This window comes from Acomys minous (genome assembly GCF_964271855.1).
Source record: "Acomys minous genome assembly, chromosome: 14".
Classification (NCBI taxonomy): Eukaryota; Metazoa; Chordata; class Mammalia; order Rodentia; family Muridae; genus Acomys; species Acomys minous.
This window is the reverse complement of record NC_140496.1, coordinates 43,441,066-43,467,832: the sequence shown is the minus strand read 5'-3', so window position 1 is coordinate 43,467,832 and position 26,767 is coordinate 43,441,066. Positions and strand designations below refer to the sequence as shown.

General features: G+C 49.3%; 2 protein-coding genes across 2 annotated transcripts; both read right to left on the bottom strand.

Moving 5' to 3' along the window:
• Positions 1-58: 58 nt before the first annotated feature.
• IL27RA (interleukin 27 receptor subunit alpha) lies at positions 59-14,921 on the bottom strand. Its single transcript, XM_084757506.1, has 14 exons — positions 14,775-14,921; positions 14,357-14,474; positions 12,812-12,969; positions 12,550-12,707; positions 10,670-10,826; positions 10,493-10,566; positions 8,772-8,952; positions 8,486-8,674; positions 3,995-4,096; positions 3,758-3,910; positions 1,181-1,306; positions 734-824; positions 517-610; positions 59-428 (listed from the first exon to the last, which is right to left on the bottom strand). Exons 1-14 carry the CDS (start codon positions 14,860-14,862, stop codon positions 249-251), a joined length of 1,869 nt encoding a protein of 622 aa, XP_084613632.1. The 5' UTR covers positions 14,863-14,921; the 3' UTR covers positions 59-248.
• Positions 14,922-15,132: 211 nt separating this feature from the next.
• Positions 15,133-16,684, bottom strand: RLN3 (relaxin 3; the record flags this gene model as incomplete). The annotated part of the gene is made up of 3 exons (XM_084756431.1): positions 15,133-15,180; positions 15,435-15,598; positions 16,483-16,684. The coding sequence occupies 3 exons, from the start codon at positions 16,682-16,684 to the stop codon at positions 15,133-15,135; spliced, it is 414 nt and encodes a 137-aa protein (XP_084612557.1).
• Positions 16,685-26,767: the final 10,083 nt, after the last annotated feature.

Sequence of the window (26,767 nt, the reverse complement as noted above, 5' to 3'; positions counted from 1 at the left end):
AAAGATACAGATTTTTAAAAAAAACCCAAAAGTTGGTTGGGCATGGTGGCACACGTTTTTAATTTTTTAATTTCAGTCCTTGGGAGGCAGAACCAGGTAATCTGTGTGAAGTCCAGACCAGCCTGGTTTATATATTGAGTTTTAGCCATAATGAGATCCTGTCTCAAAAAACTAAAAAACAAACAAACAAACAAACAAAAAGTCTAATCCAAGATGGTGATACAGCCTCTAGCCTGAGGCAGAGCAGGCTAGAACCTGGGGGCCGGAGGCCTCAGAAGGCCCAGCTCCTCTGGTGTGGGCAGGAAGTGTTTCTCATACCCAGAGTGAAATGGGGCCGAGGCTCTCGGGGACTCTGTAACCCTCTGTAGCTCCATTTCCTCCACTTCCAGAATGGGCCCATCCTTGGGTGGCTGGGGCAGGCTGACCTCCTTGAGAGATAGAAACTTGAAACGCTGGTCCTCCCTTCCCACTTGCCCCAGTTGGAGGTTGGTGCTCCCACAGTTGGCATTTTCTCACCTTTATGTAAGGTTGCCCAGACTTGCTGTTGGCAGGGTCAGGGACCCTCTCCCAGAGCCATTGAGGAAGCAGCTTGCGTCCCTGCTGGAAGCACCTGGCCAGCGGGGACCCGGTGGCAAACATGTTGCTAGAATCCGTGAACTTCCTGATGCTACCCAGTCAAGCCTTAGCTGCTGAACCCCTACCAGGGCAGAGTCCCAGGTCTTGACAGCCTTACCTGGTAATGGCCAGGCTCAGGCCACCGCCCATCAGGAGCAAGCCCCACAGGGACAGGACCCAGGGCAGAACTTTCCACCTGATCCCACTATCTGTGGATGAGGAGAATAGATGACACTAAGTGGGTGGAGCTAAGAGTGGCTTTTCAGTGGGTGGGGCCAAGGGTGCAGGTATCAGGAAGAAGGGGTGAGATTTAGGGGTACAGGGGTGTGCTGACAGGTAAAGTCAGGGCTGGGAGTGCTGCTGGATAACACAACAGCATTTACAGGAGCAAAATGCCCTGAGGCAGACTTGGGGTGTGGTCCTCCATTCCATCCTCACCCCCTCTTCTACACGGAATTCCCTCCTTCATCAGGAGGCTACCCATCCACCACATGAAAGTCAAGTTATGACTTCAAGACAGCCCTAGCCAGAAATGGGTAGACACCTCCCCAACCCCACCTCATACCTTGTAGATGAAGCCAAAGGCTGGGACCAGGTGGGCCCTGTCCTGCAGTGGTGGACACTGTCACCCACAGCTTGAAGGAACCCGAGTGAAGGTTAGGCAGAGTGACAGTCTGGGTGTTACTGCTCACTGAAGGACACAACCGGAAAAAAAAAAAAAAAAAAAGATAGGGAAAGTAGTGAAACCATGTCCCGGGGCCTTGGCACTATTCTATGTTCTTTCCTCTGTTTGCAACTTTGCACACAGCTCTCCCCTAATTGTCTTTATTTACTTATATGGCATTTTTCGGGGGGGGGGGGACTTTCCCCATAGGCATGCCATGGCACACATGCAGACGTCAGAGGACATCAGTCTTTGCCACTTGGGGAGTCATCCAATATCCCCTGATCCCCAGTAAATTTTGTTCAGTGTCACTTCCTTAACAAATCATCTTCTGACCACCCCCACCCCACCCCCCAATTTAAAACACACCCCTGATTTGTACAGGGCTCTAAGCAGCATGTGGCAATGCCAATTTGAAGTTATCTCCTTCGTCTGCATCTGTGAAGCCTCCATTGGGAAGGCTGAGTCTGACCCCCACCCCTGAAGAGGGAAGATGACTCAGAGGAAGGCAACAGGCAAGGGCACAGGAGCAAGTGCCTGTCCTTCCAGCTCCTCAGAAGGCAATTTCCAGGTCCGGTTGAGATACTGTGAGACCCTGTGTGGGGAATTTAGTAAGCTGTGAGAGGAGGACGCTGGAGTTCCTGAAATGTCTCTCCATGGTGAATCACTTTTTGTTACTTTATTACTGTTTCACTGTGAGTCAGTAATAAACAGTTACTTTATTACCGTTTACTTTCTCTGCCTGTGTGTTGGCGTAAGTGTGGAGGACGACTTGTGGGTTTCAGGGATTCACTTCAGGCCTTCAGGCTCAAGGGCACACATGGGTTAATCTGGTGAGCCGTTTCACAGGCCAGTGAGTCAGCTGGGTAGCATGGTCAGATAACTGTTATCGTTAGGAAGACAAGAATACTGATTTTGGGGGGCTGGAGAGATGGCTCAGCGGTTAAGAGCACTGTCTGCTCTTCCAGAGTTCAATTCCCAGCAACCACATGGTGGCTCCCGACCATCTATAATGAGATCTGATGCCCTCTTCTGGTGTGCAGACATACATGCAGGCAGAACATTGTATACATAATAAATAAATAAATAAATCTTTTTTAAAAAGAATGATTTTGTTTCTTAAGTGGTGGGCATGAAACCCAAGGCCTAGTACACCCTGGACACTTGCTCTCCTGCCGAGCCACGCCCAGCCCCTCCCTGGGGGATTCTAGACAGGAAGTCATTGCTGAGGGGCCATCCAAACACTTTTTTAAAATTCTGTTCTTTTTTTTTTTTTTTTTTTTTTTTTGGTCTTTTGAGACAGGGTTTCTCTGTGTAGCCTTGGCTGTCCTGGACTCGCTTTGCAGACCAGGCTGGCCTCAAACTCACAACGATCCGCCTGCCTCTGCCTCCCGAGTGCGGAGATTAAAGGCATGCGCCACCACGCCCGGCTAAAATTCTGTTCTTTTAGAGTGTTTTTTATGGGTGTGGGTGTCTTGACTGACTGTGTCAGTCACATGGTGCCTGTGGCGACCTGAAGACACTGACAGGTACCAGAACTGAAAGTACTGGTGGCTGTGTTGCTGCCATGTGGGTGCTGGGAACTGAACCCAGGGCCTCTGGAAGAGCAGTCAGTGCTCTTAACTGCTGGCCCTCTCTCCAGCCCCAGGGTTTTTTGTGTTTTTTGTGTTTTGTTTTGTTTTGTTTTTTTTTTTGTGGAGGGGGTTGAGACAGGGTTTCTCTGTGTAGCCTTGGCTGGTGGCCTGGACTCACTTTGTAGACCAGCCTGGCCTCGAACTCACAGCAATCCGCCTGCCTCTGCCTCCCAAGTACTGGGATTAAAGGCGTGCGCCACCACGCCCGGCCGGGGATTTGATCTTTTAGTAAAACATCAGCCTATCTCAAGGCTAACAGAAGGAAATAAAAATCATATGTAAGCCAGGCAGTGGTGGTGCGCACCTGTAATCCCAGCACTCGGGAGGCAGAGGCAGGTGGGGCTCTGTGAGTTCGAGGCCAGCCTGGTCTACAAAGCGAGTCCAGGACAGCCAAGTCTACACAGAGAAACCCTGTCTCGAAATCACGGCTCTCCCCCCACCCCCCCAAAAAAAATCGCATGTAATCCTACAACCTGTGTGAACAGCGAGAGACGTTTCCTTTCATGTCTGAGCCTTACCCAATATGGAGACAGCTCAATACTGAGGGTTGGGGGGGGGGGGATTCTTTTTATGAAAAACAAGGCCATCTAAGAAGCTTTAATCCTTTTTATATTTTTCCCTTGTGAAGTGTCACAGGGGTTTCTCACTGTCAACGCGTATAGAGTATAGACTCTCGCTTTCGTCTTTGCTTTATCAGGAGGCCCATTTCAGTGGTAGCCAAGGCTGTCATTGCCCTCTGAGGACTTGGTAACACAGAATTCCCTGGCGCTGGGAATGTAGGGGCAGGGCTGATGATAGGTGGGCCTTTGGCGAGGGGGGAGGGGCCAGGAGGCCAGGAGCTCACCATTCACGCAGACCTTGCCTCTGCCCTCCATGCACAGGGTGTAGTGAGTAGCGTGGCCCCGGAGCTGGTGTCTTGGTACCTCTCCCCAGGCTACAGCCGGTGTCCCTGGGGGGTCATCGTGGAGTCTCCAAACCGCTGGCCCGGCAAGGGGTACTGTGAAGAAACCATGAGCATCAGTACCCACTGCAGTTCCATGGGGTTCCCCCCCCCACTTCATGCTCCAAGCCCAGTACTCACCTGATTCCTCTATGAATCCCCAAACTGAGGGTGCAGCTGCTAGTCCCCCTGAGTAGACTGCAGTCACTGTAATTCGATAGGGGACCCCTCCTTCAAAATCCCCTGGGAGGAATAGGGAGAAAGGAGCATTTACAGCTGGTTCTCCCTGCCCAGTGCAGTGCAGTGCAGTGCAGTGCAGTGCAGTGCAGTGCCTACTTGTAGGAACTGACATTTGGGCCCCTCGGGGAGGCTACTCCACACAGCGACAATGAGACCTGAAACTGCAGGGAAAGATCAGCAAGCTGTAAACAGTGCAGGAAGGGACAAGTCCCAGTCATGTGCAGTGACTTGTGCCTGTGGAGGCTGAGGCTAGGCCACACAGAGAGACCCTGGCTCCTCAAACTAAAGCCAAGGCTAAGGCTGTAGCTCAGGTGGTGGAGTGTGTGCCTAGCATGCAGGAAGCCCTAGTTAGGTCCCCAAGCAATGTGTTCTTTTGATCACTGAGACATTTCTCTAGACATTTGTTTTATTTTATTTTTTTTAAAGATTTATTTATTAATTATGTATCCAGTGCTCTGCCTGCATGACAGAAGAGGGCATTAGATCACATTACAGATGGTTCTGAGCTACCATGTGGTTGCTGGGAATTGAACTCAGGACCTTTGGAAGAACAGCTAGTGCTCTTAACCTTTGAGCCATCTCTCCAGCCCCCTATTTATTTTATTTTTGAGACTGGGTTTATCTGTGTTACTTTGGCTGTCCTGGACTCTCTTTGTAGACCAGGCTGGCCTCTAACTCACATTGATCCACCTGCCTCTGCCTCCCGAGTGCTGGGATTAAAGGCGTGTGCCACCAAGCCTGCCACCTGTCCAGAGTGCTGAGACTAAAGGAAATTGTAGAAAAAAACTAACTGGAAAACAAAACACAGTTGTAACAGTGGGGTTGGTGACACATGTGTGTAATCCAGTGCCACCACTCCCGGCCATTTATTTTATCTCTGATACAGGGTCTTGAACTTACAGATCTCTCTCTCTCTCTCTCTCTCTCTCTCTCTCTCTCTCTCTCTGCCTCCTGAGTGCTAGGATTAAAAGCACAAGGCGGCACATGCTAGGAATCCCATTATTTGAAGGGTGGAGGCAGAAGGATTAGAAGTTTAAAGTCATCCTTGGCAGGTGGATTCAAAGCCAGCTGGAATACATAAGACCACGGTGGGGGTAGATAGGGTAACCAAACAGTATCTGGGCTATCTGGGGCTGGCAGTTTACACCTTTAACCCAAGTCAGCCTGCTCTGCACAGGAAATTCCAGCCAGGCGGAACTGTCCTCTTTCTTTCTCTCTTTTCCCTCAGTGCTGAGATTACAGGTGTGTGCCACTGCACCTGGCTCAGGACTGTACTGTTTTAAAGGTGGGGGGGGGGGGAGGATTAAGGGGCTGGAGAGATGGCTCTGTGGCTAAGAGCACCGGCTGCTCAGTTCCCAGCACCCACATGGCAGCTCACAACTGTCTGTAACTCCAGTTCCAGAAGATCTAGAACCCTGTCTGGTTTCACGGGTACTGTATGCACTGGGCACACATACATACATTCAAGCAAATCACACACACACACACACACACACACACACACACACACACCACACATGAGCTCCTGGTAGCTCATGAGTGAGTTCCAGGACAGTCAGAAATACACAGTGAGACCCTGTCTCAAAAATAAAACAGAATAAGGGGCCAGCTGTGGTGGCACACACCTTTGATCCCAGCACTCAGGAGGCAGAGGCAGACGGGTCACTAAGTTCGAGGCCAGCCTGGTCTACAGAGTGAGTTCCAGGGCAGCCAGGGCTACATGGAGAAACTCTGTCTTGAAAAACCAGAAAGGAAGGCTGGAGAGATGGCTCAGAGGTTAAGAGCACTGGCTGCTCTTCCAAAGGTCCTGAGTTCAATTCCCAGCAACCACATGGTGGCTCACAACCATCTATAATGACATCTGGTGCCCTCTTCTGGCACGCAGGCACAAATGTAAGCAAGACGCTATATAATAAATAAATAGATCTTTTAAAAAAAAAGAAAGAAAGAAAAAGAAAAAACAGAAAGGAAAAAAAAAAAAAGAAAATGAAGCTGGGTGTAGTGGCACATACCTTTAATCCCAGCACTTAGGAGGCAGAGGCAAGCTGTGAGTCTAAGGCCAGCCTGGTCTACAAAGTGAGTCCTGGACAGCCAGGATTGTTACACAGAGAAACCCTGTCTTGAAAAACCAAAATAATAATGATAATAATAATGATGATGATGATGATGATGATAATAATAATAATAATAATAATAATAATAATAAAAACAAGGGTCTGAAAAAATGGCTCAGTGGTTAAGAGTGTATTGCTTTTACAGAAGGCACCATGTATGGAACTCTGGCTCCAGGGGCTACTTCAGCCATGCAATTAGAATATTTAAAAATCTTAAAATCACCAGGCGTGGTGGCACAGGCCTTTAATCCCAGCAGTCGGGAGACAGAGGCAGGTGGATCGCTGTGAGTTTGAGGCCAGCACGGTCTACAAAGCAAGTCTAGGACAGCCAAGGCTACACAGAGACACCCCGTCTCGAAAAACAAACAAACAAACACAAATCTTAAAATCAGACAAAATGTGGAGATGTGGAGTTCTAAATGGATGCATCTACAAAACACTCCTGGCCATCGGGCTCAGGGAACATCGAGGAAGAGGAGGCAGAAAGACGGTAAGAGCCAGAGGACCAGGAGTTTGCTGTGAGACTGTGTCTTCCAGCACAGCCAAAAGCTGCCCCTGTGAAGTGTCCCCAGTATGACTACCTAAACGTGAGTCGAACAAGGATGCCACCAACAGGCATGCCACCAAAGCACATGGGGAGAAGTGCATGGGGACCCAGTCCTACGCAAAGAGCTCCAGGCCACCAAGGCACGCTCAGCGCCGGAGAAAGTCTTCCTCAGGGAAGAGCAAAGCGTTACTGTTGTCCAATAGCTCATGGTCATCTCTGAGAACATTCAAGTAACATTGTTCAGGCTGAGCAAGTCGTATTTAGGACTGTATGTGTATACATATATATATGTATGTATGTGTGTGTATATATATGTATACACATACATGCGTGCAATAGCAATTAATGAAAAAGAAGAGGTCATGAAGGCAGAGGCAGGCGGATCGCTGTGAGTTCGAGGCCAGCCTGGTCTACAAAGTGAGTCCAGGATGGCCAAAGCTACACAGAGAAACCCTGTCTCAAAAAACCAAAAAAAAAAAAAAAAAAAAAAAAAAAAAAGAAGAGGTCATGAGTTTCAAGGACAGGAAGGAGGAATATGTGGGAAGGTTTCAGGGGGAGGGACAGGAAAGAAGTGCAATTATATTATAATCTCAAAAAAAATTAAAAATAAAATAAGTAGGCCTCCAAAGCAGGGAAGTGAGGCTCCGCAGCTCAGTCTGGGGAAGCAGGGAGCACAGTTTGCCAGCCTTCCTCATCGCTGTACCGGGGGCTGGTCCTCAAACGGCCTTTATTCGCCAGCAATTCTGCTCAGGGAGGCACTAGTCAGTGACCTTAGTGTAATTTTCCCCCAAGGCCAGGAAATAAAAGTGCAGGCCGCTGAGAGGCTTGGACACAGACCTGCCTGTGAGCGCATGCTCCTCTCAAAGGAGGCAGGCTTCGGAAAGCCCGCTTCTAAGCCTACTCTGCCAATGACATGGGCCAAGGGAGGATGCTCCAGAGTCACTAGTTTTCTATCTGTGTCTGCCTGCCTGCCTGCCTGCCTGCCTGTCTGTCAGTCTGTCTGCTTGCCTGCCTGCCTGCCTGTCAGTCTGTCTGCCAGCCTGCCTGCCTGTCTGTCTGCTTGTCTGCTTGCCTGCCTGTCTCTCTCTGCCTCTGTCCCTCCCTCCTCTCCCCCCTCCCCTCCTGTCCTCCCTGCCCCTCCTGTCCTCCCTCTCCCCTCTTTCCCTCCTTCTATTCCTTCTCCCTCCCACTCTTTTCCTTCCCCCGTCTCCCCCTCTACCAAACTCCCCCACTCCTCCTCTCCACCCTCCTTCTTTCTCGCTCTCTCTCACTCTCACCTTCTCTCCCCTCACCCAGGCTGTGATCCTCCTGCCTCAGCCTCCTGAGTCCAGGTGTAGCCACAACAAGCTTTTCATTCAGTGCACGAGTAAAGCCTCGGTCCTACATTCTCCCAGCACCTCACTGCCCTCCTCTGTACCCGAGGCAGACATGCAAACATCAAGCCTCAGCCTTGAAGCCTGGGATGGCCTCTGCTGCAGCCTTTTCCTCATCAAGTTCCTGTGTCAACAGGCGAGCTGCCTCTGGCCCAGACTCCCACCACAACACAACAACCAGCAATCGCCAGAAAGCAGCCGCGATGATAGTCAGCAGATGCAGACACTATGTGCTCTTGGTCCTCCAAAACTGTGAGCAAAACCAACTCTCTTTGTAACTGTCCAGCCCAGGGTATTTTGTTATAGCGACGGCACAGGTCGCAGTGAAGATGAGATCCCAGGTGTCCCAGGGCCTAACCTGGTAACAAGGTGCTGAGGTTGTCAGCGGGGAGACGGGTCCAGTTGACCTTGTCCAGGCTGTCACCATCTGGAGCCCAGTCCACCACGTACTCCCACGGTTTCCTGGTCCCTTCTTTCCAAGTCACCCTTAGCCCTGGCCTTCCATCAGTGTTACCGACTACCACGTCACGGGGGGCAGATTCTGGGCCTGGAAGTGGGAAGAAACAGCCTTGATTGTTCATTCGGAAAGCCTCTTGTCCCCCCCCCCCCAAGTTACAGGACAGAAGAACTCCACGTTGTTTTACCCAAGCACACCAAAGACATGTTGGTGAGAGGCGCCCGGCTGCTGCTGTTGCCAGTGGACACCGCAGCCCACTCCATCAGCGCAGGGATGGGGGACTTGCAGCACGGGACCTCTTGAGTCCTGGTGGTATTTCCATCCCCAAACCAGATTCTGTAAGTCACCTGCACGAAGGGTCCTGGGTCCTGAAGGGGAGGAGATGTTGTGGTTAGTGCACCCCCCACCCCGTTTTGTTGGGTGCCCACTAGTTATGATGGCAAGGCTCCTCCTGTTAAGTTGGGCAGCGTGCAAGGCCCAGCTGATGGATGTTAGACGCTGAGTCTCAGAGGAGGAGGAGGAGGAGGAGGAAGAGGAGTTTACAGAGCAGGGCTAGAGAGAGTGAGAGTGAACTTTAAGAAGAGCCTGGCTCAGATCCTATCATCTCAGTACTAGATTATACTCCTACAGAGGAGGGAGGGCTTGCCACTCATTTAAGGCCAGCGCGGGCTACATGTGACCCTGTCTTGGGGGGGCGGCGGGAAGTAAATCTAAAGCATGCCGATGACCAACTTTATATAGACAGCTTTGACCCTGCACCTCTAATCCCAGCCTAAGGAAACAGCCAATGGGGAATCAGACTCCCCATTGCTGGAACGACAGATGCACGCAGTCACATCTGGCTCAGGCAGGGCTGTGGATAGACTCCACGACCTCGGGCATCCTAGGGAGGTTCTGCTTCTGGGCTGCGTTCCAGCAGGACCTAAGAGCTCTGAAACAGTCATTAAAGGCTCCCGGCCTGCCGCACACCTCCGGCTCCCTCCCTTGTGGCTTTGTAACTTCCTCCCCAGTGGAAACTTACAAGGATGAGAATGTGTGATCACTTAAGTGACTCCAGCAAACTCTAGCAGGGCACCGTGTTTAACACCTTCAATACCACCACTTAGGAGACAGAGGCAGGTGGATCTCTGTGAGTTACAGAGCATAAATGTACACACACGTATGCTTTTTTCTTGCATACATACACACATCCACACATGCAGGTATGTATGTATGTATGTATGTACACATACATACATTCACATGCACGCATCCACACACGCATGTATACATACATAAACACTTGTGGAACTAAGTGGGTGACGTGTAATTGTGTGGCTCAAGGGTGTTGTATTCCTTGCAGAGCTCAGCCATGCCCAGCATGTGGTAAATGGTTAACAGGATTTTCTTTTTTTTCAGTGCTGAGCATAGAGCCTGGGACCTCACACACTCCTATCAAGTATTCTGTCACTGAGCCCGTCTTTAAAATTTTTTGTTTCTTAGGCTAAGATGCCATAACCTTGAACTCACTCTAGCTGGTCTCGAACATGCAATATTTCTGCCTTGACCTCTTGAGCAGTGGAGATCACAGGTGTGGGGTCACCCTGAGTCAGAAGGACCAGGGCACCGGTTTGATGACAGCACGGGAGCTTCCAGCACATGTGTTCCATCTTGCCAAGCTGCACCGATTCCTGCCTGAGCCTAGAGCTTCATCTCTGCTGTCTCCTGCCCGGGGCACTGGATCGCACTCAACACACCTCGATCTCTCACAGGTAGGTGGGAGACACACACCTCCTCCCCACTCTCACCAAGCGCTGCAAGAGAGCGTTGCAATCCAGAAAAAAACCTCCAGGGGGCAGCAGAGGAAGCCATTGCCTCCTTGGGCGTTCCCGGGCCCTGCAGAGAACTTGCTTTGGATTTGCTGCTCACCTTCCAGTGAAGCAGGGCTGTCCGGTTGGCAGACGTGTCACAGACGGCCCCCGATACCCACACGTCTTCAGGAGCTGATGAGGACGAGGAAAGGCAGGTTCGGTTAGATGGACAAGACTGTCCGGCCCATGGTGGGGCCGAGGTCCAGAAATGCAAGACAAATAGAGCCGCTCTCACCCAAGAGTGGTGTCTGGAAGGACAGGTCCCGGCTCCACTCTCCCCATGGATAGCCGTTCTCCACTCGGCAGCGGCCGGACACCTGGTAGCTGGTGCCAGGTGCCAGGTTCTGCATCTCAACAGGAGTCAGCAGGTCTGTCTTCAGCTGTGGCTCCAGCTGGGGAAAGCGATGGGGGTCACCCTATGTGTTAAGGAGACTTTCTTTTTCCAGCGCTGTGGCCCTGAGTCTGAGACAGGCTAGACAAGCCCTCTAGCACCGAGTTACACTAAGCCTTCAGGGGTGTGTGTGCCTGTGTGTTCACGCTTGCATGCGTGTATGTGTGTGTACCCAGGTGTTGGTGTCAAGAGCCTGCCTCTGTTGCTAACATCTTATTATACTTTTGTAAAAAAATATTTATTATTATGAATACAATGCTCTGCCTGCATGTACACCTGCAGTCCAGAAGAGGGCACCAGATCTCATTATAGATGGTTGTGAACCACCATGTGGTTGCTGGGAATTGAACTCAGGACCTCTGGAAGAGCAGACAGTGCTCTTAACCCCTGAGCCATCTCTCCAGCCCCATCTTATTATACTTAAGCTTTACTTATTATTGTGTGTACGAGTGTGTACATCGTGCCTGTCTTATTGACATGGGTCATACTCAGGACCTCATGCCCGTGCGTCAAATACTTTGATTGCTGAGTGATCTTCCAAGCCCCAGTCTGTGGTTTGTTTGCTTGTTTTATTTATTTATTTATTTATTTATTTATTTAGCTGGGGTTATAGACAGTTGTGAGCTGCCATGTGGGTGCTAGGAATTGAACCTGGGTCCTTTGGAAGAACAGCCAGTGCTCTTAACCTCTGAGCCATCTCTCCAGCCCCCTATTTGGTTTTTTTTTTTTTTAAGAATTTATTTTATTTTATTTTATGTGCATTGCTGTGAGGATGTCAGGTCCTCTAGGAATGGAGCCACAGACAATTGTGAGCTGCCATGTAGGTGCTGTGGATTGAACCTGGGTCCATCTGGAAGAGCGGCCAGGGCTCTAATCACTGAGCCATCTCTCCAGCCTCCCCCCTTCCCTTTTTTGAGATAAATTTTAACTGGTTAAGAGGCCCACACAAGCCAGGTATGGTGGTACACACTTTGTTTTGTTTTGTTTTGTTTTGTTTTCTGAGACAGGGTTTCTCTGTGTTATCTTGGCTGTCCTGGAGTCGCTTTGTAGACCAGGCTGGCCTAGAACTCACAGTGATCCACCTGCCTCTGCCTCCCAAGTGCTGGGATTACAGGCATGCGCCACCACAGCCGGCTCCTGGTACACACTTTTAATCAAAGCAGGAGAGGCAGAGTTTCAGGCCAACCAGGATCACACAGAGAAACATTGTTTCACGGCCTCCACACCAAGATACCCAGGGCACATCTATGGACAGCGATGCAACCCTGCTGTCCCAGCGCTCAGGTGACTGGCTGAAGCCAGAGGACCATGGATTTGGGGCCAGCCTGGCTCCATAGGCACACTCTATCTCAAAAACCAAGAAACAAGGGCTGGAGAGATGGCTCAGAGGTTAAGAACACTATCTTTTCTTCCAAAGGTCACAAGTTCAATTCCCAGCTACCACATGGTGGCTCCCAAGCATCTATAGTGAGATCTGGTGTCCCCTTCTGGTGTGAAGGCTCACATGTGGGCAGAAAACTGTATAAATAACAAATAAATATTATTTTTTAAAAAAACAAGAAACAAATTAACAAAGTTGCTTGTGAGGCCTTCTACCTGGGATTTGGGGTGGCTCCATGACCGGTGTCAGGTGAGCCTGTGCTCTCTAGGATTTGGGGTGCTATCCCATCTCCTGGAGATAACGTGAGAAGGAGCCCCCCCCCCCCCCCCCCCCCGGCACTCACCTGGGTCCACTCCTGGCCCTGGCGTCTTTTGTACCGGAATTGACAGATGAGAACCTTGTGAGGTGGCCACAAGGGCGGAGCCCAGGGCACAGTGGCTTCCAGAGGCATTTCCTCAGAAAAGTCCACATCAGGAAAGAGCTGCGGGCTGTCTGGCTTCACTGCAAATAGGAGGCCAGAGGGCACTCAGCTAGGGCCTCCAGCCGCCCCACCCTTTCTATGGAGCACTATGCCTCACCCCCCCCCCCCACCACCACTGTGTTACTTTGGGTCTCCAGGTTCACAAAGATAGGGGACCAGAGAGGTTTTCCTCCTTGTGTTCCCCAGATGAGGAGTTGGTCGGCCATGGTGAACTGTTCCCGGGGAATGGTCACCCAGCTCTGCCTGGAAGGCACCTTCACCTCATGGGTTCTATCGGAATGGCTGTGAGGAGAGAAGAGATGGAGGCTGTCGCAGCCTGAGCCACAGGCCAAGCTGAGATCCTTGCGTGGACTTCTTGTCCTCAGCCTGCTCTGCTGGGGTCTGAAGGCCTGCTCTTAGGTCAAAACTGTGTGGCCTCAGGCCAGCGACTCAGCCTCTCTACTCTATTACTCTTCTTCAAGTGTATGCAATTTCTGTACATTCTGGCCAGGCGGTGGTGGTGCACGCCTGTAATCCCAGCACTCAGGAGGCAGAGGCAGGAGAATCTCTGAGTTTGAGCCAGCCTGGTCAACTCAGTGAGTTCCAGGACAGCCCGGATTACACAGAGAAACCCTGTCTCCAAATATCAAGAAAACAAAACAAATACATATACATTATTTTTGTTGCTGTTTTTTCCGAGACCGAGTTTCTCTGTGTAACAGCCCTGGCTATTCTGGACTCACTTTGTAAACCAGGCTGGCCTCAGTCTAACCCACAGAGATTGCTACATTGTTTTATTCTGTGAGTTCGAGGCCATCCTGGCCTACAAAGGGAATCTAGGACAGCCAAGGCTACACAGAGAAACCCTGTCTGGAAAAAAACCAAAACAGCTCCACATAAACATTCTGAAAGAGCTCAGCAGTGGGCCGGGGGACAGATAGTTCACACCTGTCATCCCAGCACAGGAGAGACAGAGACAGAAACAGGAGGACCATTAGAGGCCAGCTTCACACAGAAAGAGCCTGTCTCAAAACACGTCCTCCTCTACCCCTCTTTCCAAAGTCCTTTCCGCTGCCCTTTACTTAGCCCAGTTGAAATGAAGTGTCCATACCCTGCATTCTAAAACCCCACCAGGACCAGCTTTCAATGTTGTGATTCCAAGCTAGACAGGTTTTGGCTTTTGTTTTTGTTCTGAGACAGTTCATGGATTGAGGCCCACATTGGCCTCAAACTGGTTCTGAAGCTTCGGGTAGCTTTGAACTCCTGATCTTACCTCCATCTACCAGTTGCTGTGGTTGCAGGTGTCTGTCACCATGCTGGCTTAGACTGGTGTGTTCATAGAGTGAACTTAAACTGCTCAAAAAAGTCAAGTTATCTGCCTGATGGCATATAGAGCGATTTAAACCTGCTTCCCTAGTGCTACGTGTTTTCTTTGCCATGTGCCTACCGCATTGATGGGCTGCATCAACCCTGGGAGGCACGTGCAGTCATTACAGCCACGGAGGGGGGTGGGGTGCGGGGTGCGGTACTTAGGGAAAGTGACTGCGTTACGCAGTAAGGAAAGGAATGGGTTGGTTTGAGGGTCTTGTGAGTGTGGAAGGGATTCCCCAGTAGCTGGACTCGTCGTCCTCTTAACCCGTTGAAATCCGAGTGGCCACTTCCCGTGCCCAGACCATTCCAGAGTACTCACTATTTCTCACTCTGGTGATACAGCACAGGCGGAGTCTCTAAGTTGCCCAGAGGTTCCCAGGAGCAGTTCAGGATTCCCAAGGGACCGACGCTGTAGCACTGCAGTGGGCTGGGACTGCCTGCAGGGGCGCAGAGAGCCGGGAGGACCATTATCAAGTTCCTCCGACCTGAACTTGCTGGGTTGTGGATGTGTCCATCCTCCGGTAGCGCGGGGGGGGGGGGGGGGGGGGGCCGGAGAGGGGAGGAGAGGGGGGGATTGCGGAGTGGGGATGGTGCAGTAAGGTAACCCAGGGCCAGGCACGTGTTGGGACGGTGTAGAGGTAGTCCGAGCCCCTCTCTGTCCTGTTATATCCTGTTGCCGCCCAATCCCCGCCGCCATACTTGTGACCCCCGAGCAGGCCATTTCAGAAGCCGCTCACCTTGGGGCTGCGTCCCGAGGAGCAGCGGCAGCAGCAGCGGCAGCAGCACTTCCAACGGCATAAGGCGCACAACCCAGGGGCCGCTCATGGTTCACAGGGACAAGTGACATCGCCTGCGGGAAGGAAACCACCCCGCCCCTGGCGGGAAGTCCCCAAATCCGCCCACCCCCAGCAATAACACGCAAATGCTCAGAAGTCAACCTTTATTTTGGGGTGGGAAAGTCGGCTCCTGCCGTCAGCCCCTCAGGTGCAGTGGTTTGGGCACTGAAGGAAGAAGAGCAGGGGGCAGGTTACACTGGCGTGGCCAGGGGACAGGGGCTGCAATTAGGCTCGGATAGGAGACAGGAGTTCAGTGTGGCTAGTTTTGGCAGGTGAGTGTCTGGTTGCAGCTGGGCTCGGTGAAGGCCTGAGGGGAAAACTCAGCCACAAAGATCAAGTTTCAGTTTTTGCTTAATGAAGAGTATGGCCCGGAGCAAGGTGGGAATAGGTTGCACCTAGTGTCGTGAGAGGCAGAGTGACGAAACAGTGGAGCCCTCAGTGCCTTGCCGGTAGGAATGCTCATGAACTTCACGCAGCCAACAGCAGACAGGACGGACAGGTCCGCTTCACCCAACTGAGCGCCTAGCAGAAACGGGCGATTTGACTATCCGTACATCCCACCCTGCAGCAGAATCTGGAAATGCTGCCTGGCAAATCCCTTCTGCGCCGAATCACTCCAGGTTGACCACTGTAGAAGGCCTGGGGGGATGTGGTCAGGGCCATCTGCTCGCTGGAGCCCAGAACTTTGTCCAGTTCGGGGGCTTCTCCATCACTGAAGAAGTCTCCTGCAAAAGCAACGAGGAAGAAATCAGGGCTCAGAGCTCAGCCACTGTCACCTCAGACTCCTCCTGTCTGGCCCAGTTACATCTCTGGTCTGGAGGATCAAAGTCGCTGTTCTAAGTTTGATTTTATTCAGTTATGGGTTCAAATGCTGGCTCTGCTGTCAATTTCAATGCTAAGCCTGATTTTCCTGTCATGGCTTTTATGCCATTTTTTATTTAATGTGGACCAGGTAGATGAAAGTATGCATTTGGGAGGTAGGCTCCCTAAGTTAAAATTGTGAATGAAATTACTTACACCTCTGATGATCAGGGTTTTTTTTTTGTTTTCTTTTCCACAAAGTAGTAGCGGTGGTGGTGGTGGAGAATAACTTCTATTTTATTTGGTTTTGCCGGGAGTGGGAAACTGAATAACAGTAAAAGCACAGTAATATTTGGAACACCATGAGCACTCAGGTGAACACTGACGTTTCTTGACTGCCTTGATTGCTTTACTACATTCATTTCTTCTGCCCTCTAAAGGGATAGCTACTGAAGTGCCCCTATTGCTGCCCGCGGTCTAAATGAGACAGTCGCTCCTCAGCAAGCTTGCATGAGGACACAGCCATTCGGCCACAGAGGCAACCCCAGGATGCCTGGCTTCCAGCCACCTCAACTCTACCTCCTGGTCCTAGGGAAGCTTAGAGGGCAGGCAGAGGTGTTCCCACTTCCCATGGATAGACAGGCATCCTACACCCCCCCCCCCACACCACCACCACCACCTTCTTTTTAATTTTTAAGACTAGGTCTTCCCCTATAGCTCTGGCCTGGACTATACAATCCCTCTTCTGTTCTGGCTGTGTCCGACCTGGCCACCTGTTCCAGGTGGATTGCCTTCCCTCAGCACTCACCCAGAGAGTTGTCGGCGGCCGAGCTGTGCTGTTCTTTCCAGGGCCTTTTAGGACTCCCACAGACGTAGATGGCCCTACGGACAAATGAGCGACCACAGGTCTTCGTTGGTTTGTCTTCATATGTCTTGTCCGGCAGATACCCGTGGACTGCCCAAGAAGCCAGCTGCAGTAGCAGCAGAAGCAGCAGCCCGTGAGTTGCCATGCTCAGCTGAGATGCCTGCGACCCAGGTGGCTCTGTCTGCACCAACGCCGCACATCATTTATAACAGGCTGGCTCCCACCCAGTGACCTTGGGTTATCTTCCAAGCAGAGGGAAGTCAGTGGCAATTTGACCCTTACCATTTCTTGGCCAAAAGATAACCTTTCACGAAGACAGGGTGACAAGGCTCATCTCTCTGTCATCTTCCACAGCTGAGCAATTCTCTTGCTTCAGGCTCATCATATTAAGTGCCGGGATTATAGGAGTAAACCGCTGCCCCTCTTTCTTTCTTTTTTTCAGACAGATTCTCCTAGCTAGCCTGGCTAGCCTCAAACTCTTCACTGGAGCTGGAAAGAAGCCATCTTCCAGATGGCCTGAGTTTGGTTCCCAGCACCCAAAACAGACAGCTCACAATTGTCAGTAACTCCAGCTCCAGGGGATTCATTGCCCCCATCTGGAACCTGCATGCACATGCACACACATATGTGCACATATACAGACATAGATAACAGTTCGAAAAAGCCATATCTTTTCAATTAATTAATTATTTATTTTACATCCCAAGCACAGGTTCCCCCTCCTTCCTCTTCTCCCAGTCCTGAGTTCTAGGCCAGCCAGAGCTATATTGTGAGATCCTGTCTCAAAAAGCCCAATTTAGGGGTTGGAGAGATGGCTCAGAGGTTAAGAGCACTGGCTGCTCTTCCAGAGGTCCTGAGTTCAATTCCCAGCACCCACATGGTGACTCACAACCATCTATAATGTGATCTGGTGCCCTCTTCTGGTGTGCATAAAGTCAGTGTACTCATATACATAAAAATAAATAAATCGGGGCTGGAGAGATGGCTCAGCGGTTAAGAGCACTGACTGTTCTTCCAGAGGTCCTGAGTTCAATTCCCAGCAACCACATGGTCGCTCACAGCCATCTATAACATGATCTGATGCCCTCTTCTGGCCTGCAGGTGTACATGCAGGCAGAGCTCTGTATACATAATAAATAATAAATCTTTAAAAATAAATAAATAAGTAAATAAATAAATAAATAAATCTTTTTTTAAAAGCCCAATTTAAATATGTATATATTTTTATTTGTCTTTGTGTGTGTGTATGTGCCACATTTATGTGGGTTCTTTTTTTTTTTTTAAGATTTATTTATTTATTATTTATACAATGTTCTGCCTTCACATACACCTGTATGTGCCAGAAAAGGTACTAGCTCTCATTACAGATGGCTGTGAGCCACTACATGGTTGCTGGGAATTGAACTCAGGACCTTTGGAAGAGCAGTCAGTGCTTCTAACCTCTGAGCCATCTCTCCAGCCCTTATGGGTTCTTTTTTCTTTCTTTCTTTCTTTCTTTCTTTCTTTCTTTCTTTTTTTTGAGACAGGATTTCTCTGTGTAACAGCCCTGGCTATCCTGGAACTCTCTTTGTAGATCAGGCTGGCCTCGAACTCAGAGATCCGTCTGCCTCTGCCTCCTGAGTGCTGGGATTAAAGGTGTAAGCCACCACACCTGGCCTTTTTTTGTTTTCAAGTCAGGGTTTTTCTTTATAATAGGCTTGGCTGTCCTGGACTAGCTTTGTAGACCAGGCTGACCTTGAACTCACAGAAATCCTCCTGCCTTTGGCCCACCCCACCCAGCACAGTCCTACCCCCACCTCCCCCCCCCAGTATTAGGATTAAGGCAATGCACCACCACATCTGGGCCTTTCTGTGAGTTCTTGTAGAGGTCAGAGAGTTCCTCAAACCCCTGGAGCCGGTGTTAAAGGTTGTGCTGCTGGGAACAAAACTTGGATCCTTCTCACAAAAAGAAAATGCTCTTAGCCACCAAGCTTTCAGCCTTTGTGCAGTTCCGGTGGCCTGGAATCTGACACATGCGCAGGAAAGGCCTTAGGGCTGCATGGACGTCTCCGTCTGTATCATCATGACTAAGCATGTGGATTCTAGGGCTAAAGAAACGTTTTATGTCACTTTCACCTTAACCTAAAAACTAAGAACAAGGTTGCTAGGGTAGAGTGCTTGCTGAGTTCTATTCAGGAAACCTTTTGATTTCTTACTTTATTTGTGTTGATCTTTTACCTGCATGTATGTATGTGAGAGGGTGTCAGATACTCTGGAACTGGAGTTTCTTCAGACAGTTGTGAGCTGCCATGTGAGTTCTGGGAATTGAACTCAGGACCTCTGGAATTGCAGCTCTTACCCACCGAGCCATCCAGGAAGCCTTTTATATATTTTTTTAAATTTATTTTTGTTGTTGTTGTTGTTGTTGTTGTTTGAGACAGGGTTTCTCTGTGTAGCACTGACTGTCCTGAACTTGCTTTGTGGACCAAGCTGGCCTTGAACTCATAGTGTTCCGCCTGCCTCAGCCTCCCAAATGCTGGGATTAAAGGCGTGTGCCACCACTGCCCAGCTTCAGGAAGCCTTTTAAAAGCCAGGTTTGTAGTATTGTCTGATTCCTAGCAATGTGGGGCAGGGGTGGGTGAGGGATAAACAGGCAGAATCCTGGAGCACATGAGCTGGCTAAAAGGATGTGATCCAGCTCAGTGAAAGGGCCCAGCATGGTGGTGCATGCCTATAATCCCAGCACTTGGGAGGCAGAGGCAGATGGATCATTGAGAGTTCAAGGCCGGCCTGGTCTACAAAGCGAGTCCAGGACAGCCAAGGCTATACAGAGAAACCCTGTCTCAAAAAGATTAAAATTAAGTTAAAAAAAATAATTAAAAGTATGAGTAGTGGTCACCTCCCTAATTCCAGCACTCAGGGAACTGAGACAGGAGGATTGCCGTCACTTCCAATCAGCCCAGGCTCCATAGTGAGTTCCCAGCCAGTCTGGGACACAGAGTGAAACTCTCTCTAAAAAGTAAAATAAGCGTGTTGACCAGGCCTCTGATGGTGGGCAGGTCTAGGTTTGCATCTCCTCTCTGCCACCTTTCTAGCTGTGTGATCTCTCTGTGCCCCAGTTTCTCATGCACATAACAGGGAGGCTTGGATGAGTGTATCAAATTTTTTCATTTTCACTCTCCTCGGTCAGCACTGTGCACCTTTGTCCTTTCCCCCATGAAGGTCTCAAGGTCCAAATTGCTCAGGTGGGTGGTCCAGGAGTCACATCCTGAAACGCTCTCTGGAAAGGGTCTGGTCCTTTGCATAGAGCACAGCCTTTGCCCTTTTCTCTCCCACATCCTGACGCCTGGTTAGGAGCCTGTTGCCAGACAGGAACAGGTCACAGGTCCCTTGGGGCCTGACTGACTGGCTGATGCAGCCAAGACACTCTTTTGTGCTTTAGACAGAATCTGAAATCTGAGCCCACCCAGCTAAGATAAAATCCTGGCCCTTGCATGCTGAAAAGGTACAGGCAGAGCGTGTGTGTGTGTGTGTGTGTGTGTGTGTGTGTGTGTGTTTGTGTGTGTGTGTTTGTGTGTGTGTTTATGTGTGTGTATGTTTGTGTGTGTGTGTGTGTGTTTATGTGTGTGTATGTTTGTGTGTGTGTGTGTGTGTGTTTATGTGTGTGTATGTTTGTGTGTGTGTGTGTGTGTGTGTTTGTGTGTGTGTGTATGTTTGTGTGTGTGTGTGTGTGTTTATGTGTGTGTATGTTTGTGTGTGTGTGTGTGTGTGTGTGTGTGTGTGTGTGTGTGTGTGTGTTTGCTTTACAGGCCGCTGGGGGCGTGAGGGTGTATGTGATGAAGTGCTCAGCATCCAGAAAGAAACATGCTTGGTCCTGGTGCCTGGGACCAGGGATGGGATCTTATTTGGGAATAAACTTTGTAGATGTTTCAAGGACCTTGAAGTGACTTCAGGGCCAGGAGTCCAAGGTCATCTTCAGCTACCCAGTGAGTTTAAGGGCCAACCTGGGCTGTATGAGACCAAAAAGCTAGGGGCTGTGGAGAGGGCTCTGTGGGCAAAGCCAAGTGCAGAGCATCACTCTGCAGATTCATAAAAACAGTGGTGTTCACCTGTAATCCCAACACTAGGGAAACAGAGACCGAAGAACCCATGTGGCCCATGGATAGCCAGTCTAGCCAATCAGGAGCTATGGCTTCAGTCAGCGTCCCTTTAAAAGAAAAAAGATGGAGGGCTGGGCCCTGGGTTGTTCTTGTTAATTTACCAGTATGGCCTAATAATGTTTATTATCAGGCCTATAATTATTATTATGGCAGTATAACCCGATATCAATCAATCAAGACACAGACACTTGTTATGTTTTAGTATAGCTTTAAGTTAACCTGGAGCAGGGCAGATACTAATCCCCTAGACTACTTCCTAATCTCATGCCATCTGCTTCTAATAATTTCTATCAAGCTACCTCCCTCCCATCCATTGATGGGGGCGCTTTCAGCAAATATGGTCATTTGGACCCCTTGTGTTCTACTTCACAAAAAAAAAACCTCTCCTGTTCCCTCCCTTTCGGTGACCTCTCGGAGAACTCTCCAGGAAACCTCCTGTCTTTAGCTTCCTCAATAACCAGATATAGATCCGTTTCACCTAGGTTAGCTCCAGTCCGTTTGCGCAGGGCTACCTGACTATGAAGGGAACATTGCAGTGTGCAGCAGCAGGGCGCTGACCTCGCTCTCACCCTAGCTCCCCCTCTGCCCCCCACCCCACATCCTGCCTTGTGCTTATAAGCAGCCTGAGAAAAATAAAATTCTGTCAGCTTGATCAGACTCTTTGACTTGCTTCCGTTCCTTGAGTCTCTTGTCCCCCCATTCTCTCCCTAGGGGGTCCATGGGTCTCAGTGGACTGTCCGGCGGGTCTGGACAATCCAGAATCCCAAATACTTGCTAATGTTCTTCATCTGGGCCAAGTCTCTACTCAGGCCATGTGCTTCTCCTCCACTTAACCTATGATGGCACAACCTTCTCCTCCTCTCCTCTGGTCTCTCTCCTTCCAAAGATTCTCTCTGTCTCCCCAAGCCTGGGACCCTTAGCCACACCTGTCCCATTTGCCCTGCCCAGATGTGAAGGCCTTTTATTGGTTAGGTGCTCAGGCAAAATAGAGGTGGAGCAGAGAGACAGCAAGCAGCAATTAGCATCAAAATACACCAGACCAACGCTGGGTCAGTGACGAAAGTGCTTGTCATTCAACTGGGTCTTCAGGAACTATGTAAAAGTTGGGTGTAGAAGTGCACCTGTAACCCCAGTGATCTCACAGCAAGATGGAAAGTAGGTCCAGGAGCATCCCTGGAATCTTGGGAAGCTAGCCTGCCTCAAGCACTAGGGAAAGGGAAAACCCACACCCAAGCCTGGTTTCTGACCCAGAGACCTGTAGTCACACAGACATATGAATACACAGACACAAAGAGACGCACAAATGGGGCTGGAGGTTAAGAGCCGTGACTGCTCTTCCAGAGGTCCTGAGTTCAATTCTCAGCCACCACGTGATGGCTTACAGCCATCTATAATGTGATCCGATGCCCTCTTCTGCAGATGTACACGCAGGCAGAGAACTGTATACATAATAATAAATAAATAAATCTTTTAAAAAGTCACACAGACACAGAGACACATAAAGCCACACAGATATACACACAGAGACACATATGTAGCTAGCCATACACACACACACACACAAATTCACAGACACACATACATAGACACTGAAACATGAAAAATACGCATACACAAAATTTAAAAATATATCTCTAGCTGGGTGTGGTGGCACACACACCTTTAATCCCAGAACTTGGGAGGCAGAGGCAGGATAGCTGTGAGTTCGAGGCCAGCCAGGTCTACAAAGGGAGTCTAGGACAGCCAAGGCTACAATAAACACTGTCTTTAAAAAAACAAAACAAACAAGCAAACAAAACATACATACATACATACATATATTTATGTATATACATACATACATAAATATATATATATATATATATATATTTAAAGCAAAATTTTTGGTTTGGTTGTTTTTTTGGTTTTTGGTTTTTGGTTTTCAAGACAGGGTCTCTCTGTGTACCCTTAGCTGTCATGGACGTGCTTTGTAAACCAGGCTGGCCTCAAACTCACAGCGATCCACCAGCCTCTGCCTCCCGAGTGCTGGGATTAAAGGCGTGCACCACCATGTCCAGCTAAAACAAAAAAAAAATTTAACAATACCTTTTAAAAAGATTATTTAATTATTTAATTAATGTGAGTGCTCTGAATGTTCACTTGCATGTGAACCACCATGTGGTTGCTGGGAATTGAACTCAGGACTTCTGGAAGAGCAGCCAGTGCTTTTAACCTCTGAGCCACCTCCCCAGCACCTCTCCCTAGGCCCCTTAAAACAAAACATTTTTTACAGTAAAGATGGCTGGGGTCAGGGCTGGGTGGCAGAGCGGCAGCCTGGCGTGATACAGTTGTAGTATCCACGCCTATGGCTTCGGAAATGCACAACCGAAGGGAGCGCCCGGAGCAGCTCGATCTGTCTCTGCACTTGCTTCCTTTATTTGCCTCTCATTGTTCAGGGCTGTAGCGTGTTTCCACATGGAGGATTTCAGTTAAAAATCAGTCCCAGAAACTGGGCATGGTGGCACACACCTTTAATCCCAGTACTTGGAAGGCAGTGGCAGGCAGAGCTATGTAAGTTTGATGCCAGCCTGGTCTACAAAGTGAATCCAAGACAGCCAAGGCTACACAGAGAAATTGAAAGACCAGAGGAATTAAAAATTGTATTTCAGGGTCACTGGAGCAAAGTGTAAGAGACAGGCCTCTAGGCCTGAGCAAAAAACAGACAAGATGAGGCAGGTATATCTGGCCAGTTGTGGGGAGGAAACCAGCCTGGAGGGCCCCTAGCTTGTTACTGAAGTCACATGGCTGTGTTCCTTTCTGCCCCAGGAGATAGGGTTGCTAGGAAACCAGGAGAAGGGGGGAGGGGGGAGAGAGGGGGGAGTAGGGAGGAAGGGAGAAGACAACAAAAACAAAATAAACAAACAACCCAGAATCGTTTGTGACTTTGGCGCCCTCTCATGACCATTTTAAAGCACAATATCCCCTTTCGTTTCTCAACCAATAGGCGCTTGCCAGCCTGGGCGTGCTGGGAGGGAAGGGGACCTATAAATTACCCTCAGCCCAGAGCTCAAGGTTCTTCTACGGATACCACTGCATTGGTGGCAGTTGGGGGCCCAGCTCAAGCCGCAAATAAAGATCCTCTCACGTTTGCATCGGTTTTGTCTCCTGGTGGTCTTTTGGGGGAAGGTCTCGAGAAATGGGTACAGCGAAACCCTGTCTCGAAAAAACAAAATGTGATTCCCAGAGAGAGCTGTGTCCATCCATTTTCTGCTCATAAAGTTTTGCTGAAATCATCCTGTTACACAACCCTTGTGCGGTGCTTTGAATACGTTTGGCCGCCATAGATTCATGTGTTTGAATGCCTGGCCATAGGGAGTGGCGCCGTTAGGAGGTGTGGCCTTGTTGGAGGAAGTGAGTCACTGTGTAGGTGGGCTTTGAGGTTTCCTGTGCTCACGCTCCTCCCTGTGTGGAATGAGAGGCTCCCCATGACTGCCTTTGGATCAAGAGGTAGCACTCTTGGCTCCTCCAGCACCATGTCTGCCTGCACCCTGCCATGCTTCCTGCCATGATGATAATGGACTAAACCTCTGAAGCTGTGAGGCAGCACCAATGAGATGTGTCCTTTAGTAAGAGTTGTCTTGGAGCCAGGCGTGGTGGCGCAGGCCTTTAATGCCAGCATTGGGGCAAGCAGAGGCAGGCAGATCGCTGTGAGTTCAAGGCCAGCCCTGTGTACAACATGCGCCCAGGACAGCCAATGCTACACGGAGAAACCCTGTCTCGAATAACCAGAAAGGAAGAAAGAAGAGAAAAAAGAAAAGATGGTGTCTCTTCACACCTACGACACCATGTAACACCATTTTACACAAACACAAACACATCTGTGCATGAGTTTCCCAGAGGTTTCTGGCATCCATAATTTGGACTGTCAGATCTTCTTCTTTCAGAGCTAAATAACCACACACGCACACACATGGATTAAAATTGTTTGCTTATAGGCTTATCAGAGGAGCGCGTATAAAATGTTGGGGGTTGGCCAGCGTGAGAGGTCCCATGGGCCCTGAGGAGAGAGCTTGGGCTACCGTGAGCCACATCCAGGCGGCGCAGCGCTGCTCACCGGGTCTCTCCTCACTACCCACCTCCCCTCTGATCTTTTCTTTCTTGGTTTCCTGGCATTTGTGTTCACAAGGCTTGCCATCTGCCTAGGAAACGAGTTACAGATATTTCCTTTCAGTTTGTGATTTCTCCAAATTCCCTATGATGTTTTGTCCTAGTCTTGCTGTGACTCCCAGAGTGACCCAAAATTCATCCTCCTCCTTGCCCAGAGTCTATTGTTCTTGGATTATGTGTGCATGCCACCAAGCCTGGTTCATTTTTTTTTTCATGATTTGTTTTTTGTTTGTTTTTCGAGACAGTGTTTCTCTGTGTAGCTTTGGCTGTCCTGGATTCGCTTTGTAGACCAGGCTGGCCTCGAACTCACAGCGATCCACCTGCCTCTGCCTCCCAAATGCTGAGACTAAAGGCGTGCGCCACCACGCCCCGGCCTTCATGATTTTAAAAAAATATATGTATAGCTGTTTTGCCCGAATGTATTTTTGGTTGTGAGCCTACCTTTTTATGACTGAGGTCATTTTGAGGTCATTTCACCAGGGCTTGCATGTATCTATGTCTGTGCACATGTGTGTGCAGTACCTGAAGAGGCCAGAAAATACCATCAAGTCCCCTGGAAGTTACAGAACGTTGTTAGTCACCATCTGGGTGCTGGGAGCCAAACCCACGTCCTCTGCAAAAGCAACAAATGCTCATAACCTCTCAGCCATTTCTTGGACTCCATAAATATTTATTTTGAGATAGGGTCTCACTATGTAGCCCTGGCTGGTTCTTGAACTCAAAGCATCCGGCCCACCTCCTCTCCTAGATATTGAGATTAAAAGCACATAGCCTGGGCGTGGTGGCGCACGCCTTTGATCCTGGCACTCGGGAGGAAGAGGCAGGGAGATTGCTGTTAGTTCAAGGCCAGCCTGGTCTACAAAGCAAGTCCAGGACAGCCAACAGCCAAGGCTAACACAGAGAGACCCTGTCTCAAAAAACAAAAAACAAACAAAAAAAAAGAAAGAAAGAAAGAAAGAAGAGAATAAAAGCATACATCATCAATGCAGGCTCTAAAGAGTTTTGATTTTTTATTTATTTTTTTAAAGAAATTATTTATTTAATTTTAGTTTATTTGCATTGGTGTAAGGATGTCAGATCTCTTGGAACTGTAGTTACAGACAGTTGTGAGCTGCCATGTAGGCACTGGGAATTGAACCTGGGTCCCTTGGAAGAGCAGACAGTGCTCTTAACCACTGAGCCATCTCTCCAGCCCTGAGTTTTGATTTTTTAAAAAAGATTCATTTTACGTTTTACTTATGTGTATGTATGTGTAGGGGGTTGTTGTACAAGTGAGTGCCCTTAGAAGCCAAAAGAATGTTAGATTCCCCGGAGCTGGAGTTCTGGGTGGCTGTGACTCACCTGATGCAGGAACTGAGAACTGAGCTCTTCACTCTCTTTTTCACTTTTTTTTTTTAAAGATTTATTTATTTATTTATTTTTTATACAGTGCTTTGGCTGCATGTACACCTGCAGGCCAGAAGAAAGCATCAGATCACATTATAGATGGTTGTGAGCCATCATGTGGGTGCTGGGAATTGAACTCATGACCTCTGGATGAGCAGTCAGTGCCCTTAACCTCTGAGCCATCTCTCTAGCTCCCTCTCTTTCACTTTTTTTTTTTTTGGAACAGCTTTTTACCCTGTAACCCATAGTAGCCTGGAGGCAGGCTGCTTCAGCTTCCCAGGTGCTGGGAGGGGAGGGAGTTTGAGCTCCTTTCTTTCTTTCTTTCTTTCTTTCTTTCAAGATTAATTTATTATGTATACAGTGATCTGGCTACATATACACCTGCAGGCCAGAAGAGGGCATCAGCTCTCATTATAGATGGTTATGAGCCACCATGTGGTTGCTGGGAATTGAACTCAGGACCTTTGGAAGAGCAGTCAGCACCCTTAACCTCTGAGCCATCTCTCCAGCCCCCTCATTTCTTTTTTTTTACAGGTGTCTCGTCGTGTTGGACAGAA

What these genes read in the sequence shown, in the direction of transcription:
- IL27RA (XM_084757506.1), bottom strand. Translation starts at nt 14,862, where the DNA reads ATGAGCGGCCCCTGGGTTGTGCGCCTTATGCCGTTGGAAGTGCTGCTG. An exon ending in TATCACCAGAGTGAGAAATA is followed by an intron (nt 12,970 to 14,356) that starts GTGAGTACTCTG and finishes CTCTCCTCACAG; the next exon opens with CCATTCCGATAGAACCCATG. An exon ending in CTTCCAGACACCACTCTTGG is followed by an intron (nt 10,567 to 10,669) that starts GTGAGAGCGGCT and finishes CGTCCTCATCAG; the next exon opens with CTCCTGAAGACGTGTGGGTA.